General features: G+C 44.9%; 1 protein-coding gene across 1 annotated transcript in view; it reads left to right on the forward strand.

Moving 5' to 3' along the window:
- LATS1 (large tumor suppressor kinase 1) overlaps window positions 1-17,792 on the forward strand; it is a 36,889-nt gene that overhangs the window by 3,944 nt on the left and 15,153 nt on the right. The window contains exon 2 of the mRNA XM_038767442.1: window positions 8,427-8,934. Coding sequence (XP_038623370.1) covers window positions 8,587-8,934 — 348 coding nt within the window. The 5' untranslated portion in view covers window positions 8,427-8,586. The remainder of the gene's footprint in view (window positions 1-8,426; window positions 8,935-17,792) is intronic.

Here is a 17,792-nt window from a genome sequence, read left to right on the forward strand (position 1 = left end):
CCCTGGGGAGGTTGCAAGGTGATCAGGTTGTCCCATGAGGGGCTCACAGTCATCACCCCCATTTTACAGAGGAGGGAACTGAGGCCCAGAGAAGTGAAGCGACTGGCCCAAGGTCACACGGCTGACAAGTGGCAGAGCCGGGATTCGAACCCACGACCTCTGGCTCCCCAGCCCGGGCTCTTTCCATTGAGCCATGCTGCTTCTCTATGTAGCCATCAATGTATTTATAATAATTCTCTCCTCCTCCTCCCCTCCCCATCGCCCTCAATCCCTCCCTCTGCCCTACCCCCTTCCCCTCCCCACAGCACTTGTGTCTATTTGTACATATTTATTACTCTATTGTATTATTGATATGCATATAGAGCCATCATTCTATTTATATCATATTTATATCATTCTATTCATTCTATTTATAATAATAACAATAATAATAATAATAATGGCATTTGTTAAGAGCTTACTATGTGCAAAGCACTGTTCTGAGCGTGGGGGGTGGGGGGTTACAAGGTGATCAGGCTGTCCCACGTGGGGCTCACAGTCTTAATCCCCGTTTTACAGATGAGGTGACTGAGGCTCAGAGAAGTTAAGTGGCTTGCCCAAGGTCACAAAGCAGACATGTGGCGGAGCCGGGATTTGAACCCATGACCTCTGACTCCCAAGCCCGGGCTCTTTCCACCGAGCCACGCGTAATTCTCTCCTCCTCCTCCTCTCCCCATCGCCCTTCCCCTCCCCTCAGCACTTGTGTATATTTGTACATATTTATTACTCTATTTTATTACTGATCATCAATCGTATTTATTGAGCGCTTACTATGTGCAGAGCACAGTACTGATGTGTATGTAGCTGTCATTCTATTTATAATTCTCTCCTCCCTTCCCCATCGCCCTTCCCCTCCCCGCGGCACTTGTGTATGTGTGTACATATTTATTATTCTATTTATTTTAGTACTTATGTGCATATAGAGCCATCATTCTATTTATAATTCTCTCCTCCTCCCTTCCTCATCGCCCTACCCCTTTCCCTCCCCACAACACTTGTATATGTGTGTACATATTCATTATTCTATTTATTTTAGTACTTATGTGCATATAGAGCCATCATTCTATTTATAATTCTCTCCTCCTCCCTTCCCCATCGCCCTGCCCCTTCCCCTCCCCACAGCACTTGTATATGTGTGTACATATTTATTATTCTATTTATTTTAGTACTTACGTGCATATAGAGCCATCATTCTATTTATAATTTTCTCCTCCCCTCCCCATGGCCCAGCCGCCCCCCCCCCAGCACTTGTGTGTATTTGTACATATTCATTACTCTATTATTTTATTACTGATGTGCATATAGAGCCATCAGTCCCCGCCGATGAGACTGTGAGCCCGCTGTTGGGTAGGGACCGTCTCTATATGTTGCCAGCTTGTACTTCCCAAGCGCTTAGTACAGTGCTGTGCACACAGTAAGCGCTCAATAAATACGATTGAATGAATGTATACACATTTTAAAAGAATCCCATTGTAGGAATTAACCCTATTGGCAAATGTTGACTATTTGGGGGGAAAACTTGTTAAAGCAGTTAATTTGAAGAACATATAATAAAAGTTCTGGAAAGAAATGCCTGGTGCCTCAGTCCATTGGATGCAGAAAAAAATTGCAGTCGTATTTCTCTTACCAGTTTTAAGAGTATATTTGGATTTACATAAAGAAAGTACAGTTCCTTCTAGAAAGGATCAGGAAGAACTTTTTTTTTCCCCCATTGTGCCATTTTTGCCAGGGCTAGCTACCCAAACTTTTTCATCTGTCTGTAGGACAGAAATACTGGGGGATCAATCAATCAATCAAGCAGTCGTATTTATTGAGCGCTTACTGTGTGCAGAGCACTGTACTAAGGGCTTGGGAAGTCCAAGTTGGCAACATATAGAGACGGTCCCTACCCACCAGTGGGCTCACAGTCTAGAAGGGGGAGACAGAGAACAAAACATATTAATAAAATAAATAGAATAGAATAATAATGGCATGGCATCCATAATAATGGATCAATAAAGTGGTCTCCATTCATCCCTGTCATAACTTCACTTGGCGGTTAAACAGGAGCCCGGTGTGGGCAGGGATTGTCTCTCAATTACTGAATTGCATTTTCCAAGCGCTTAGGACAGTGCTCCGCACACAGTAAGCACTCAATAAATACCATTGAATGAATGAGTGAAGTTTTGGGGTTTGTATATTCCTTGCTTTCTTGGGCTGTTATCGAGAATGTCAGTTGTGTGTTTTGATTTGGCTTGCAATCAACCAATCAATCAATCGCATTTATTGAGCGCTTACTGTGTGCAGAGCACTGTACTAAGCGCTTGGGAAGTACAAGTCGGCAACACATAGAGACAGTCCCTACCCAACAGCGGGCTCACAGTCTAGAAGGGGGAGACAGAGAACAAAACCAAACATGCTAACAAAATAAAATAAATAGAATAGATATGTACAAGATAAATAAATGGAGTAATAAATATGTACAAACATATATACAGGTGCTGTGGGGAAGGGAAGGAGGTAAGATGGGGGGATGGAGAGGGGGACGAGGGGATCAATCAGAAGTTGGATGTATCATCATCATCAGTCGTATTTATTGAGCGCTTACTGTGTGCAGAGCACTGTACTAAGCGCTTGGGAAGTACAAGTTGGCAACATATAGAGACAGTCCCTACCCAACAGTGGGCTCAGGATGTATGCCATCAAGTTATTATTATTATTATTATGGTATTTGTTAAGCACTTACTATGTTTTCAGCACTGTTCGAAGCCTTGGAGTAGATTCAAGCTAATCAGATCAGACACAGTCCCTTGTTCCACTTGGGGCTCACAGTTTCAGTAGGGGGGAGAGCAGGTATTTAATCCCTGTTTTACATTGGGGGAAACCGAGGCACAGAGAAATTAAGCGACCTGCCCAAAGTCACACAGCAAGCAATTGGCAGAGCTGGGGTAAAAACCCAGGTCCTCACTCTGAGATCGGTGCTCTCCCCATGCTGCTCCTTGCAGTAATTTCAAATCCCACGATGGCATCTTTCCATCTGGTAGATTCGAAGTGGGAATCTACAGGTGATAATCTAGTCAATCCAAACTGGTAATCGAAAAGTGATACTCGGTCTCATCATCACTGGGGTTGCGGAGCCGCCAGCAGACACCTCGAGAATTCAGAACCCTTCAAGGAGACTTCTGAGACACCCACTTTGTAAATCCAATAGTTTAACGTGGTGATAAGATGGTGGTGATCCTCTGATAACATTTCTGGTGGAAGAAGAGGGGGGTTTCCATTCCGGAATGATCGATAATCTTTGCTTTGGAGGGCCTCCACAAAGGAATTGATTCTAACAGTACTCAGGAACCTATAATTTTAGACGGTGAGCCCACTGTTGGGTAGGGACCGTCTCTATATGTTGCCAATTTGTACTTCCCAAGCGCTTAGTACAGTGCTCTGCACACAGTAAGCGCTCAATAAATACGATTGATGATGATAATTAGGGAACTAGATTTGCATCTTTTAAATACCAGATGGGGCTCTCAATCCATAAACACCCATTATCATTATTATTATTATTATTATTATCATCCCGGGGTATACTTAATAAAGCATGTGGTCTTTCACCGTCAAGCGGTTTGAGTTCACTGTAAGGGGTTCTTTGATGTAAAATATCTCATCATCTGAGATCTGGCAGGAAGATGACAATACTTAGGCTACAAAATGATCTTTTAGGGAAGAAGATGATCTACGTTTTCCTAGAGTTTCCTGCCAACTTGGATTTCCCAAGCGCTTAGTACAGTGCTCTGCACATAGTAAGCGCTCAGTAAGTACGATTGAATGAATGAATGAATGAATCTAAGGTGGTTGAGAGCCCCTCAGTTGTGTTGAAAGTCCGAACAATGCATGGAGTGAGGTCAACCCAATGAAGTTCCCAGCCCACAAAGGAAAACGTCATCAGTCAGTCAGTTGGTGGTATTTAATAATAATAATAATAATAATAATAATGGCATTTATTAAGTGCTTACTATGTGCAAAGCACTGTTCTAAGCACTGGGGAAGTTACAAGGTGATCAGGTGTCCCACAGGGGCTCACAGTCTTAATCCCCATTTTACAGATGAGGTAACAGAGGCACAGAGAAGTTAAGTGACTTGCCCAAAGTCACACAGCTGACAATTGGCGGAGCCGGGATTCGAACCCATGACCTCTGACTCCAAAGTCCAGGCTCTTTCCACTGAGCCACGCTGCTTCTCTATTTGAGTGCTTGTGGTGTGCAGAATGCTGTACTAAGCACTTGGGAGAGCACAGTACAACAGAGTTAGTAGACATGAACCCTGCCCACAGTGAGTTTACAATCTAGAGGGGGAGACAGTCAGTTAATACATTATAGATATTGAATATGGGGAGACAGACAATACGTTTGATATTGAATATGGGGAGACAGACAATACATTAGATGTTGAATATGGGGAGACAGACAGTACATTATAGATATTGAATATCTCTGCCGTGAGAGAGAATGGAGATGGTTAAGTTGAGTTTGGGGTGGGGATGGGGGGGACTGTGTACATGAATAGTTAATGGGACAGGAGGAGAGACTTTGAAAGAAGCCCAGGGTACTCAGGGTAACAATCATCATCATCACTCGTATTTATTGAGCGCTTACTGTGTGCAGAACACTGTACTAAGCGCTTGGGAAGTACAAGTTGGCAACATATAAAGACAGTCCCTACCCAGCAGTGGGCTCACAATGAAGAAGCTCATATATATGTGAACTTGGAAAACCAGGGGTATAATTAAGGGTATTATCCTGCCCAGAAGATCATTCAAAGAAGTAATAGTGCAGTGCTCTGCACACAGTAAGCGCTCAATAAATATGACTGAATGAATGAATAATAGTAATAAGGGTGGTATTTAAATACCTTATGCCAAGCACTGTACCAGCTGCTGGGGTAGATGTGTGATAATAAGTTGTGCGGTAGACAAGAGCGGCAAAGTAAGAGGGAGAGGGCTGATGGAGGGCCCTAAAACCTGTGGTAAGGAGTTTCTGCTTGATAATAATAATAATGATGGTATTTGTTAAGCGCTTACTATGTGCAAAGCACTGTTCAAAGCGCTGGGGAGGTTACAAGGTGATCAGGTTGTCCCACGGGGGGGCTCACAGTTTTAATCCCCATTTTACAACTGAGGCACAATGAATGGGTAATCATTAGAGGTTTTTGAGGGGGTGCAGAAAGGTTTTTCGAAAGCCTACTTGTGCAGCAGAATGGAGGGTATTTGTAAGACGGGGGAGGCGACCGGAGCCAGGGAAACCAAGGAGGAGGCTAATTTAGTAGTCGAGCCAGACTATGATTAGCCCCAGGTCCAGGGTGGTGACCATCTAGGTGGCAAGGAAAAGACAGATCCATGGAAGAAGGTGAGGAATCCAGGATAACATCCGAGTTTTGGGCTTTCGAAACAGGAAGGGCAGTGGCATTTTGACCTGTGATGGGAAAGATGGGAGTTGAATATTTGAAGTGCTGGAAGATGCCTCGCAGGGAAACAGAAATGGAGGTTTGCAGATAGAGCATGGGCCCGGCTCTGCTGCGTGTCTGCTGTGTGGCCTTGGGCAAGTCATTTAACTTCCCTGGGCCTCAGTTACTCATCTGTAAAACGGGGATTAAGAGCGTGAGCCCCACGTGTGACGGGGACTGTGTCCAAACTGATTCATTTAGATCTACCGCAGTGCTTAGAACAGTGCTTGGCACCTATTAAGTGCTTAACAAGTGCCATAATTGCTATCATTAGATGGGGAGAAAGGGGTTGGGGCGAGCCAGACAGATTTGGGAGTCACCCTCCTCGAGGCGGCCAGCTGAAGCTATGGGGTCTGGCGAGCCCGCCGATAAAATACAAGTTATCCAAAATAAGGGCAGGCTCAGAGAACGCGCCCCCTCCTCTAACCCCTCGACATCATTTTGTGTTCTAGAACAGTTTGATAATGCAGCAGGGCCCAACAGCAGAAATAAAAATCCGTAGATACTGGATTGTAGGGCAGTGAATGTATCTGTTACTCATACCCTCAATGACCCGTCCTAATTAAATATGCTCTTCGTGCTACATTTTTTTTTTTGGTTAACAGAAAATGACTCTTTAAATTAGGAAGTGTGGAGGGAGATTAGGAACCAGTTTGAAAACCTGGACTAAATGATCTGGCGTTGAAATCATCATCAATCTCCATCCCCCGATCTTACCTCCTTCCCTTCCCCACAGCACCTGTATATATGTATATATGGTTGTACATATTTATTACTCTGTTTATTTATTTTGCTTGTACATATCTATCCTATTTATTTTATTTTGTTGGTATGTTTAGTTTTGTTCTCTGTCTCCCCCTTTTAGACTGTGAGCCCACTGTTGGGTAGGGACTGTCTCTATGTGTTGCCAATTTGTACTTCCCAAGCGCTTAGTACAGTGCTCTGCACATAGTAAGCGCTCAATAAATACGATTGATGATGATGATGATGATGATCAGTCATATTTATTGAGCGCTTACTGTGTGCAGAGCACTGTACTAAGCGCTTGGGAAGTACAAGTCGGCAACATATACAGTCCCTACCCAACAGTGGGGTCACAGTCTGAAAGGGGGAGACAGAGAACAAAACCAAACATACTAACAAAATAAAATAAATAGAATAGACATGTACAAGCAAAATAAATAAATAAATAAATAAATAGAGTAACAAATATGTACAAACATATATACATATAAACAGGTGCTGTGGGGAAGGGAAGGAGGTAAGATCGGGGGATGGAGGGGGGACGAGGGGGAGAGGAAGGAAGGAAATGTATGAGAGCTGACTGTAACCACAAATAATAATAATAATAATAATAATAATAATAATAATAATAATGATAGCATTTATTAAGTGCTTACTATAGGGAACTTGATGTAGGATTTCTCTTGATTTGTTCCTTGCACCGCTCACTGTATTTGGCTCTTGCCTAGCTTTTTCTCCACTTGCCAGCCTCTCCAGTTGTTTGCCTCAGGTTTCTCTTGTCAGTCTTACTCCTTTTGCTCTGAGCTGTCTCCTAGCCAGCCGAAGTCTGTCGAAGTAGTTATTTCTCCTTCCCTTCCCGTGTTCGCCTCTCCTTTCCCCTCCCTCCGTCTCCCGAGCGCTTAGTACAGTGCTCTGCACACAGTAAGCGATCAGTAAATACGACTGAATGAATATGCCCCTGCTGCCAGATAGTGTGACAGAGGGTTCATTCATTCATTCGCATTTATTGAGCGCTTACCATGTGCCGAGCACTGTACTAAGCGCTTGGGAAGTCCAAGTCGGCGACATCTAGAGACGGTCCCTACCCAACAGCGGGCTCACAGTCTAGAAGGAGGGAGACAGACAACAAAACAAAACGTATTAACAAAATAAAATAAATAGAATAAATATGAGGGTTCTGTGTCAGGCTGTAGATATCGGTGCGTAAGTGGGAAAGTTGCACCTTAATAACACAGTCAGTTCCTAACCTCTCACCTCCACTGGGATTGATTTATTCTATAGGTTTCTTAGCGTCTCTTTTCAGAGTTCAAGTCACTGTGCAAATAATTTGACAGTAGACAAATGATTTGACAGTAATGTCGTATAACCCGGGTCCCCAAATAATTTGCCTGTGTCTGATTACAGGCAACTTCTTTGGACTGGTCATTACATAGTTTGGAATGTGGAATGATTTTGATCCAAAGTTTCAGATAGAGAGATCCAAAGAGGGTCAGGTAACCTGGCCACGGTCAGGGAATAAGACGCAGCCAGTAGACTCAGGAAGGAGAACCTAAACCAGCAAACTGGAATAATAATAATAATAATAGTAATGGTAATAATAATAATAGTAATAATAATAATGGCATTTATTAAGCACCTACTATGTGCAAAACACTGTTCTAAGCACTGAGGAGGTTACGAGGTGATCAGGTTGTCCCTCGGGGGGTTCACAGTCTTAATCCTCATTTTCCAGATTAGGTAACTGAGGCACAGAGAAGTTAAGTGACTTGCCCAAAGTCACACAGCTGGAAATTGGCGGAGCCGGGGTTTGAACCCACGACCTCTGACTCTCTCTTTCCACAGAGTCGCACTGTTTCTCTAAGTGAGCAGCCCATAAATATTTATATTTATATTACTGTCTGTATCCCCCTCTAGCCTGTAACCTTGTTTTGGGCAGGGAACGCGTCCATTGATTCTGTTGAACTCTCCCACGTGCTTAGCACAGTGCCCTGCTCATAGTAAATGCCCAATAAATACCCTTGATTGATTAAGAAGTCCACACTTTTCTAAAGCCAGTAGACCCCCGGTTGAGAAGCCCTGCTTCAGTGAATGGCAGGGGAAATAAGTGATTTTCACACTGCTGTGCTTCTCTCTGTCGCATCATGTTTCCATTTTTGCTTTTCCAGGGTTGTTCATCTGGACGGTAAAGGATTTCATCACCCCTGGCTGCGTGTGAAATACCGTTTTCGCTCGCGCTGAAAAGAGAGTTCTGAAACTGCCCGTTAAGCTCCGACTGGAAGTTGTGTGAGCACGTCCTTCGTGGAGGCTGCACAGATAGATGTTTTCATGAAGAGAGGCGAAAAACCCGAAGGGTATAGACAGATGAGGCCTAAAACCTTCCCTGCCAGTAACTATACTGGCAGCAGCCGGCAAATGTTGCAGGAAATCCGAGAGTCTCTTCGGAATTTGCCGAAACCATCAGATGCCGCGAAGGTTGATCCCGTGAGTAAGGCGCCAGCGGAAGATCCGAGGCAAGGCCGCAATCCCCCCAAATTTGTAACGTATCATAAAGCTTTGCAGGAAATTCGGAATTCCCTGCTGCCGTTTGCAAATGAGACAAGTTCTTCGGCCAGAGGGACTTCAGAAGTGAATCGGCAGATGCTGCAAGACCTGCAGGCCGCTGGGTTTGATGAGGTAATAGCCCTTATTTTTATTTTCAAGAAACTGAGTGGTAAACCACGTACCTCTTCAGGATCCCTTTTGGCCCAAAGACTAGACAGACAAAACGTTCTAATAATAATAATACTTGGAATTTGCATAACACAGTTATTTTTCCAAAGTGTTTTTTTCATTGCGTAGTGCATATTTTTTTTTTGCAACATCCCCGTATCCCTGTGAAGTAAGGAGAGGTAGGTGGAGCCCGCTGTTGGGTAGGGACCATCTCTATATGTTGCCAACTTGTACTTCCCAAGCGCTTAGTACAGTGCTCTGCACACAGTAAGCGCTCAATAAATACATGAATGAATGAATGAATGAATAAATGAATTTTCGTTTTACAAGTGAGGAAATGGAGATACAGAGTGGTTGAGTGACTTGCCCAAAGTCACTTAGCAAGCTAGCAACAGAGCAGGCACTTAAGTCATCATCCTCATCAATCGTATTTATTGAGCGCTTACTGTGTGCAGAGCACTGTACTAAGCGCTTGGGAAGTACAAATTGGCAACATATAGAGACAGTCCCTACCCAACAATGGGCTCACGGTCTAAAAGGGGGAGACAGAGAACAAAACCAAACATACTAACAAAATAAAATAAATAGAATAGATATGTACAAGTAAAATAAATAAATGAATAAATAGAGTAATAAAGATGTACAAACATATAGACATATATACAGGTGCTGTGGGGAAGGGAAGGAGGTAAGATGGGGGGGGGTGGAGAGGGGGAAAAGTCTTCTGGATCCAATCAGTCAGTGGTATTTACTGAGCGCTTACTGTGTGCAGACCACTGTGCTAAGCACTTGGAAGAGTACAGTACAGCAGAGTTGGTAGACACATTCCCTGCCCTCAAGGAACTTACAGTCTAGAGGGGAGCTTACAGTCCGGATTCATTCTCTTTCCATTAGCCGTTTGGAGAGGAAGGGGTGGATTTTAACAAAATATATTTTAGCGTCGTTAAGTGACTCGCCTAAACAGCAGGTAAGTGGTGGAGCCAGAATTAGAACCCAGGTCTCCTGACTCCCAATCCCTTCTGCTTTGCCGCTCTGTGTTATGGTCCTGCCCTCCCCAAAACGTGGAATGGCAGGTCATTTTGGGTTACTTTTGCTTTCTCTCAAAGCCAAACGGTAGAGCTGCAATGGGAAAGGGAGTGGATCTGTACAGTCGCAAGAGTTCCAAGATGGGACTGTGGGAAGAATAATCACTTGACACCCCCCGGGAACGAATAATAACTAGCAATTGTGTACTCTGCTTTGAAACCTTGGCCAAAACTGCAACGGGAATAAGCAAATGTGCATTTTAAAAAGTCCTAAATCCAAATGTTTCTTGCCGGCGCAAATGTTTGCAGCCTCAGTGGCAGCGCGGTAAATGGGAGTTCGCATTCACGGTTTAGTTGCAATTTTGTGTAAATTCGCTAAAGTCCATCTGAGTGATGATATTTTTCAAAACGTGAGTTTGCATCTCTTGAATGACCTAGGGGGGAGAGCCCGGTTCAGGCTGCGGATTCCAGCCGATGCCTCAGTTCACTCCATCTGGGGAAGCGGCGGGGCTTAATAATAATAATGATGGTATTTGTTAAGCGCTTACTATGTGCAAAGCACTGTTCTAAGTGCTGGGAGGGGGATACAAGGTGATCAGGTTGTCCCACTTCTCTGGGCCTCAGTTACCTCATCTGTAAAACGGGGATTAAGACTGTGAGCCCCCCGTGGGACGACCTGATCAGCCTGTATCCTCCCCAGCGCTTAGAACAGTGCTTTGCACATAGTAAGCGCTTAACAAATCATCACCATCATCAATCGTATTTATTGAGCGCTTACTATGTGCAGAGCACTGTACTAAGCACTTGGGAAGTACAAATTGGCAACATATCGAGACAGTCCCTGCCCAACAGTGGGCTCACAGTCTAAAGGAACGTTCTAACAAATGCCAATTATTATTATTATTATTAGTCCGCATTTCACGGATGAGGGAACTGAGGCTCCGAGAAGTGAAGTGACTTGCCCAAGGTCACGCAGCAGATAGGTGGCGGAGCCGGGATTCGAACCCACGACCTCCGGCTCCCAAGCCCGGGCTCTTTCCACCGTGCCGCGCTGCTTAGTACGTAGCGATCAGAGCACACAGACTTGGGGGTCCGAGTTTTTAATTTTGGCTCCACCACTTACCCGCTGCGTGACCTTGGGCGAGTCACTTAACATCGCTGAAGTCTGCGTGCCCATCCAAACTGCTGCCACCATTAACGCAAGCCCTTATCCCATCCTGCCTTGATTATTATATCAGCCTCCTTGCTGGCCTCCCTGCCTCCAGTCCAGTCCATACTCCACTCCGCCGCCCGGATTGTTTTCCTTCAGAAATCATCATCAGTCGTATTTATTGAGCGCTTACTGTGTGCAGAGCGCTGTACTAAGCGCTTAATGTTCAGAAATGGTCAGATCGCGTTTCCCCACGCCTCAGAAAACTCCAGTGGTTGCCCATCCACCTCCCCATCAGACGGAAACTCGTCACCGTTGGCTTTAAAGCAGTCGATCACCTCGCCCCCTCCTACCTCACTCCCTTCACTACTCTCCTATTAAAACCCAGCCCGTACACTTGGTTCCTCTAATCAATCAATCAATCAATCAATCAATCGTATTTATTGAGCGCTTACTCAGAAGAAGCTTACTAGAGAAGCAGCGTGGCTCAGCGGAGAAGAGCCCGGGCTTTGGAGTCCGAGGTCGTGGGTTCAAACCCCGGCTCTGCCAATTGTCAGCTGGGTGACTTTGGGCAAGTCACTTCACTTCCCTGGGCCTCAGTTCCCTCATCTGTAAAATGGGGATTGAGACTGTGAGCCCCACGTGGGACAACCTGATCACCTTGTAACCCCCCCAGCGCTTGGAACAGTGCTTTGCACATAGTAAGCGCTTAATAAATTTTTTTTAAGAAGCAGCGTGGCTCAGTGGGAAAGAGCCCGGGCTTTGGAGTCAGAGGTCATGGGTTCAAATCCCGGCTCCGCCAATTGTCAGCTGGGTGACTTTGGGCGAGTCACTTCACTTCTCTGGGCCTCAGTTCCCTCATCTGTAAAAATGGGGACGAAGACTGTGAGCCCCCCGTGGGACAACCTGATCACTTTGTAACCTCCCCAGCGCTTAGAACAGGGCTTTGCACATAGTAAGCGCTTAATAAATACCATCATTATTATTATTATTATTACTGTGTGCAGAGCACTGGACTAAGTGCTTGGTTAATGCTGACCTGCTCACTGGATCTCAGCCTCATCCCTCTCGCCGCCGACCTCTCGTCCACCTCCTACCCTTGGGCCTGGAACTCCCTTCCTCATATCGGACAAATAATTGTCCTCCCCCACTTCAAAGCCTTATTGAAGGCCTATCTCCTCCAGGAAGCCTTCCCTGACTACACCCCTGTCCGCGTCGCCCTGACTTGCTCCCTTCATTCATCCTCCCTCCCATCCCCACGGCACGTATGTGTTTATCTGTAATTTATCTACTTATTGGTTTGTTTATGAATATTTAAGTCAGGGACCGTCTCTATGTGTTGCCAACTTGTAATTCCCAAGCGCTTAGTACAGGGCTCTGCACGCAGTAAGCGCTCAATAAATACGATTGATTGATTAAAGTCCGTTTGGTCCAATAGACTGAGCTCGTTATGGGCAGGGACTGTGTCTGTTTTTGTAGCATATTTCGCTAAGTGTGGCTCAGTGGAAAGAGCCCGGGCTTTGGAGTCAGCGGTCGTGGGTTCGAGTCCTGGCTGCGCCACATGTCTGCTGTGTGACCTTGGGCAAGCCACTTAACTTCTCGGAGCCTCAGTTCCCTCATCTGTAAAATGGGGATGATGACTGTGAGCCCCCCATGGGACAACCTGATCACCTTGTATCCCCCACCCCCAGTGCTTAGGAACAGTGCTGTGCACATAGTAAGCGCTTAACAAATGCCATCATTATTATTATTATTATTACAGTGCTTTACACCCAGTAAGAGCTCAATAAATACGATTGAATGAATGAACTTCTCCGCGCCTCAATTACCTCATTTGCAAAATGGAGATTCAACACCTGTTCTCCTTTCTACTTAGAACGTGAGCCCCAGCTAATAATGATGATGATGATGATATTCATTAAGCGCTTACTATGTGCCAAGCACTGTCCTGAACGCTGTAGTAGATACAAAGTAATCAGGTTGTCCCACGTGGGGCTCAGCCTCAATCCCCATTTTACACAGGAGGTAACGGGCCCAGAGAAATTAAGTGACTTGCCCCAAAGTCACACAGCTGACAAGTGGCTGAGCCGGAATTACTCATTTTATTACTCTATTTATTTATCTTGTACATATCTATTCTGTTTATTTTATTTCGTTAGTATGTTTGGTTTTGTTCTCCATCTCCCCCTTCTAGATCGTGAGCCTGCCGTCGGGTAGGGACCGTCTCTACGTGTCGCCGACTTGGACTTCCCAAGCGCTTAGTGCAGTGCTCTGCACACAGTAGGCACTCAATAAATAGGGGAAGCAGCGTGGCTCAGTGGAAAGAGCACAGGCTTTGGAGTCAGAGGTCAGGGGTTCAAATCCCAGCTCTGCCAACTGTCAGCTGTGTGACTTTGGGCAAGTCACTTAACTTCTCTGTGCCTCAGTCACCTCATCTGTAAAATGGGGATTAAGACTGTGAGCCCCACGTGGGACAACCTGATCACCTTGTAAACTCCCCAGCGCTTAGAACAGTGCTTGGCACATAGTAAGCGCTTAATAAATGCCATCATTATTATTATTATTATTATTATTAATAAATGCGATTGATTGATTGATTGACTCCCAAGCCCGGGCTCTTTCTACTAACCCAAGCTGCTTCACAGCTGGGACGCGATCATCTTGTGTCTACCCCAGCGCTTAGTTTAGTGCTTGATGCATAGTCGGCACTTAACAAATACTACAATTATTATTATTGTTAACATTGCTATTATTATTAGGCCCTAGGAGGGGGGTCCACCCCCTCTAGGGCAGCCGCCTCGGGAATCCACCTTTTTAGCAGTCTTTTTCTTCTTCTTTTCCCCCATCGAAGGGAGGCCCAGGACCTTTTCTGGTTCCTTTAGTATTACCCCAATTCCAGGCTTCAGTCAGGCCACGTTGGCCCCGTCCCAAAATTTTCAACCGAAGCGTAGCCGCGGCCCTCGAGTCGACCTAATTGATAGCTGCTGCCCGGGTGAACTGGACGGACCACCTGTTATAGAGCCGTTGCAACCTGGGGGTTAAGTTTCAATATAACCCAAGAATCAGAGAAGGGAAATAATGGGTTGTTTGTGCTCCTAAGGATTTGAACTCTAAAGATAACGGAACTAAGCAACGGGGAGCCCGGTGAGGGAGGGGAAACTGTGCGAAAAAGGGAGTAAGAGGAAATGGGTGAAAATGCTTGAAATGCAGCCCCTCGACCGGACAAGTGTGTTGCAAGTCGAATCTCTTGGGTGGGACTAGTCTTACCTCCTTCCCTTCCCCACAGCACCTGTATATATGGTTGTACATATTTATTACTCTATTTATTTATTTATCTTACTTGTACATTTCTATCCTATTTATTTTATTTTGTTGGTATGTTTGGTTCTGTTCTCTGTCTCCCCCTTTTAGACCGTGAGCCCACTGTTGGGTAGGGACTGTCTCTATGTGTTGCCAATTTGTACTTCCCAAGCGCTTAGTACAGTGCTCTGCACAGAGTAAGCGCTCAATAAATACGATTGATTGATTGATTGATTGATTATGCACATCGAGCAGAAATTCCTGACGGTTGGTTTTCGGGCATTACGTCAGCTCTCTCCCTCCTATCACTTCTCCTGCTGTGCCCCAGTTCCAACTCTCCGTTTCTCCCACACTCGCCGCCTTATTTGGCCTCATTCTTGCCTCGCCTGCGACCACCTCTTAGCTCACACTCTTCATCATCAATCGTGTTTATTGAGCGCTTACTATGTGCAGAGCACTGTACTAAGCGCTTGGGAAGTACAAATTGGCAACATCTAGAGACAGTCCCTACCCAGCAGTGGGCTCACGGTCTAAAAGGGGGAGACGGAGAATGAAACCAAACATACTAACAAAATAAAATAAATAGAATAGATATGTACAAATAAAATAAATAGAGAAATAAATAGAGTAATAGCTAAATAAATAAATAAATAGTGATAGTAATAAATACATAGTGTAATAATAACACTCTTCCTCTTGCTTGGAATTTTCTCCCCCTTCAGATCCATCAGGGCACAGTTCTACCCATCTTCAGAACTCCTTTGAAATCAGTCAATCAATCGATCGTATTTATTGAGCGCTTACTGTGTGCAGAGCACTGTACTAAGCATTTGGGAAGTCCAAGTTGGCAACATATAGAGACAGTCCCTACCCATCAGTGGGCTCACAGTCTGGAAGAAATCCCATATGCTCACCCAGGCAGGTCACTTCCTCCCTACTATCACTTGATGAACCAAAAATGTTTATTTTGCATCTGTTGTGTGAAAGCGCTGAGTACAAATGGCTCAGTGGAAAGAGCCCGGGCTTTAGAGTCGGAGGTCATCATCATCATCATCATCATCAATCGTATTTATTGAGCGCTTACTGTGTGCAGAGCACTGTACTAAGCGCTTGGGAAGTACAAATTGGCAACATATAGAAACAGTCCCTACCCAACAGTGGGCTCACAGTCTAAAAGGGGGAGACAGAGAACAGAACCAAACGTATTAACAAAATAAAATAGAATAGATATGTACAAGTAAAATAAATAGAGTAATAAATATGTACAAACATATATACAGGTCATGGGTTCAAATCCCGGCTCCGCCACTTGTCAGCTGAGTGACTTTGGGCAAGTCACTTCACTTCTCTGGGCCTCAGTTCCCTCATCTGTAAAATGGGGATGAAGACTTTGAGGCCCCCCGTGAGACAACCTGATCCCCTTGTTACCTCCCCAGTGTTTAGAACACTACTTTGCACATAGTAAGCGCTTAATAAATGCCATTATTATTATTATTATTATTAAATAGAATTAGAAGGTATGATTCCTGCCCTCAAGGAGATTACATACAGTTTACTGTGGGGGAGAGAGATACTGAAATAAATGACTGATGGGAAGCAGACGTGAAAGGGGGTATATATATGAATGAAGGCTTAATTGCTAGATTATGTTAAGTATCCACTTAAGTGCTCTGGGAGGTAGTTAGTTGGTGCCCAAGTTCAGAAATAGCAATCGGTGGATATAATCAGGGAGAGGAAATCAGGAAAACCTAGTACAGTGCTCTGCACACAGCGCTCAGTAAATCCAATTGAATGAATGAAAAGCCTCATAATAATTATAATAAAGATGGCATTTATTAAGCGCTTACTATGTGCAAAGCACTGTTCTAAGCCCTGGGGAGGTTACAAGGTGATCAGGTTGTCATCATCATCATCATCATCATCATCAATCGTATTTATTGAGTGCATACTGTGTGCAGAGCACTGCACTAAGCGCTTGGGAAGTACAAGTTGGCAACATATAGAGACAGTCCCTACCCACCAGCGGGCTCACAGTCTAAAAACGGGGAGACAGAGAACAAAACCAAACATACTAAAGAAATAAAATAAATAGAATAGATAGGTACGAGTAAAATAAATAAATAAATAGAGTAATAAATATGTACAAACATATATACATATATGCAGGTTGTCCCACGGGGGGGGCTCACAGTCTACACCCCGTTTTACAGGTGGGGGAACTGAGGCCCAGAGAAGCGAAGTGACTTGCCCAAAGTCACCCAGCTGACAGTCGGTGGAGCCGGGATTTGAACCCATGACCTCTGACTCCAAAGCCCCTGCTCTTTCCCACTGAGCCACACTGCTTCTCATGGAGAAGGTGGGCTATCAGAAGGATTTTGAAGGTGGAGAACTGTGGCGTACTGGATTCGAGTGGTGGGGAAGGGACTTCCAGGCAGGAAGAAGGGGGTGAGCCAGGGGTCAGAGGCGGGAGAGTTGAGTTCAAGGCACAGGGAGTCCAAGCAAACTGGGGTACGTACTAGAAGAGAGTGAGAAGCAGCACGGGCTAGTGGAAAGAGCACGGGCCTGGGATTCGGGACCCGGGTTTGAATCCCGGCTCCGCCACGTGTCTGCTGTGTGACCTTGGGCAAGTCATTTAACTTCTCTGGGCTCTCAGTTCCCTCATCTGCAAAATGGGGATTAAGACTGGGAGCCCCCCGTGGGACAACCTGATCCCCTTGTAACCTCCCCAGCGCTTAGAACAGTGCTTTGCACAGAGTAAGCGCTTAATAAATGCCATTGTTATTATTATTATTATTCAGTGGAACAAGCCCGGGCTTTGGAGTCAGAGGTCATGGGTTCAAATCCCGGCTCCGCCAATTGTCAGCTGCGTGACTTTGGGCAAGTCACTTCACTTCTCGGGGCCTCAGTTACCTCAACTGTCAAATGGGGATGAAGACTGTGAACCCCACATGTGACAACCTGATCACCTTGTATCCCCCCAGTGCTTAGAACAATGCACATAGTAAGCGCTTAACAAATACCATCATTATTATTATCTTGTATCTACCCCAGTGCTAAATACAGTGCTTTGCACGTAGTAAGCGCTTAACAAATACCATCATTATTATTATTATTATCTTATATCTGCCCCAGTGCTAAATACAGTGCTCGACACATACCATCATTATTACTGTTATTATCTTGTATCTACCCCAGTGCTAAATACAGTGCTCGACACATGGTTAAGCGCTCAATTTGTTCATTGTTAATTTAAGTGCTTTAATTTGTACTCCAGTTCTTCTGATGAGGTGAAGAATGCTGATAGACTGTGAGCCCACTGTTGGGTAGGGACCATTTCTAGATGTTGC

The sequence above is a fragment of the Tachyglossus aculeatus genome, chromosome 2 (assembly GCF_015852505.1).
Source record: "Tachyglossus aculeatus isolate mTacAcu1 chromosome 2, mTacAcu1.pri, whole genome shotgun sequence".
NCBI lineage: Eukaryota > Metazoa > Chordata > Mammalia > Monotremata > Tachyglossidae > Tachyglossus > Tachyglossus aculeatus.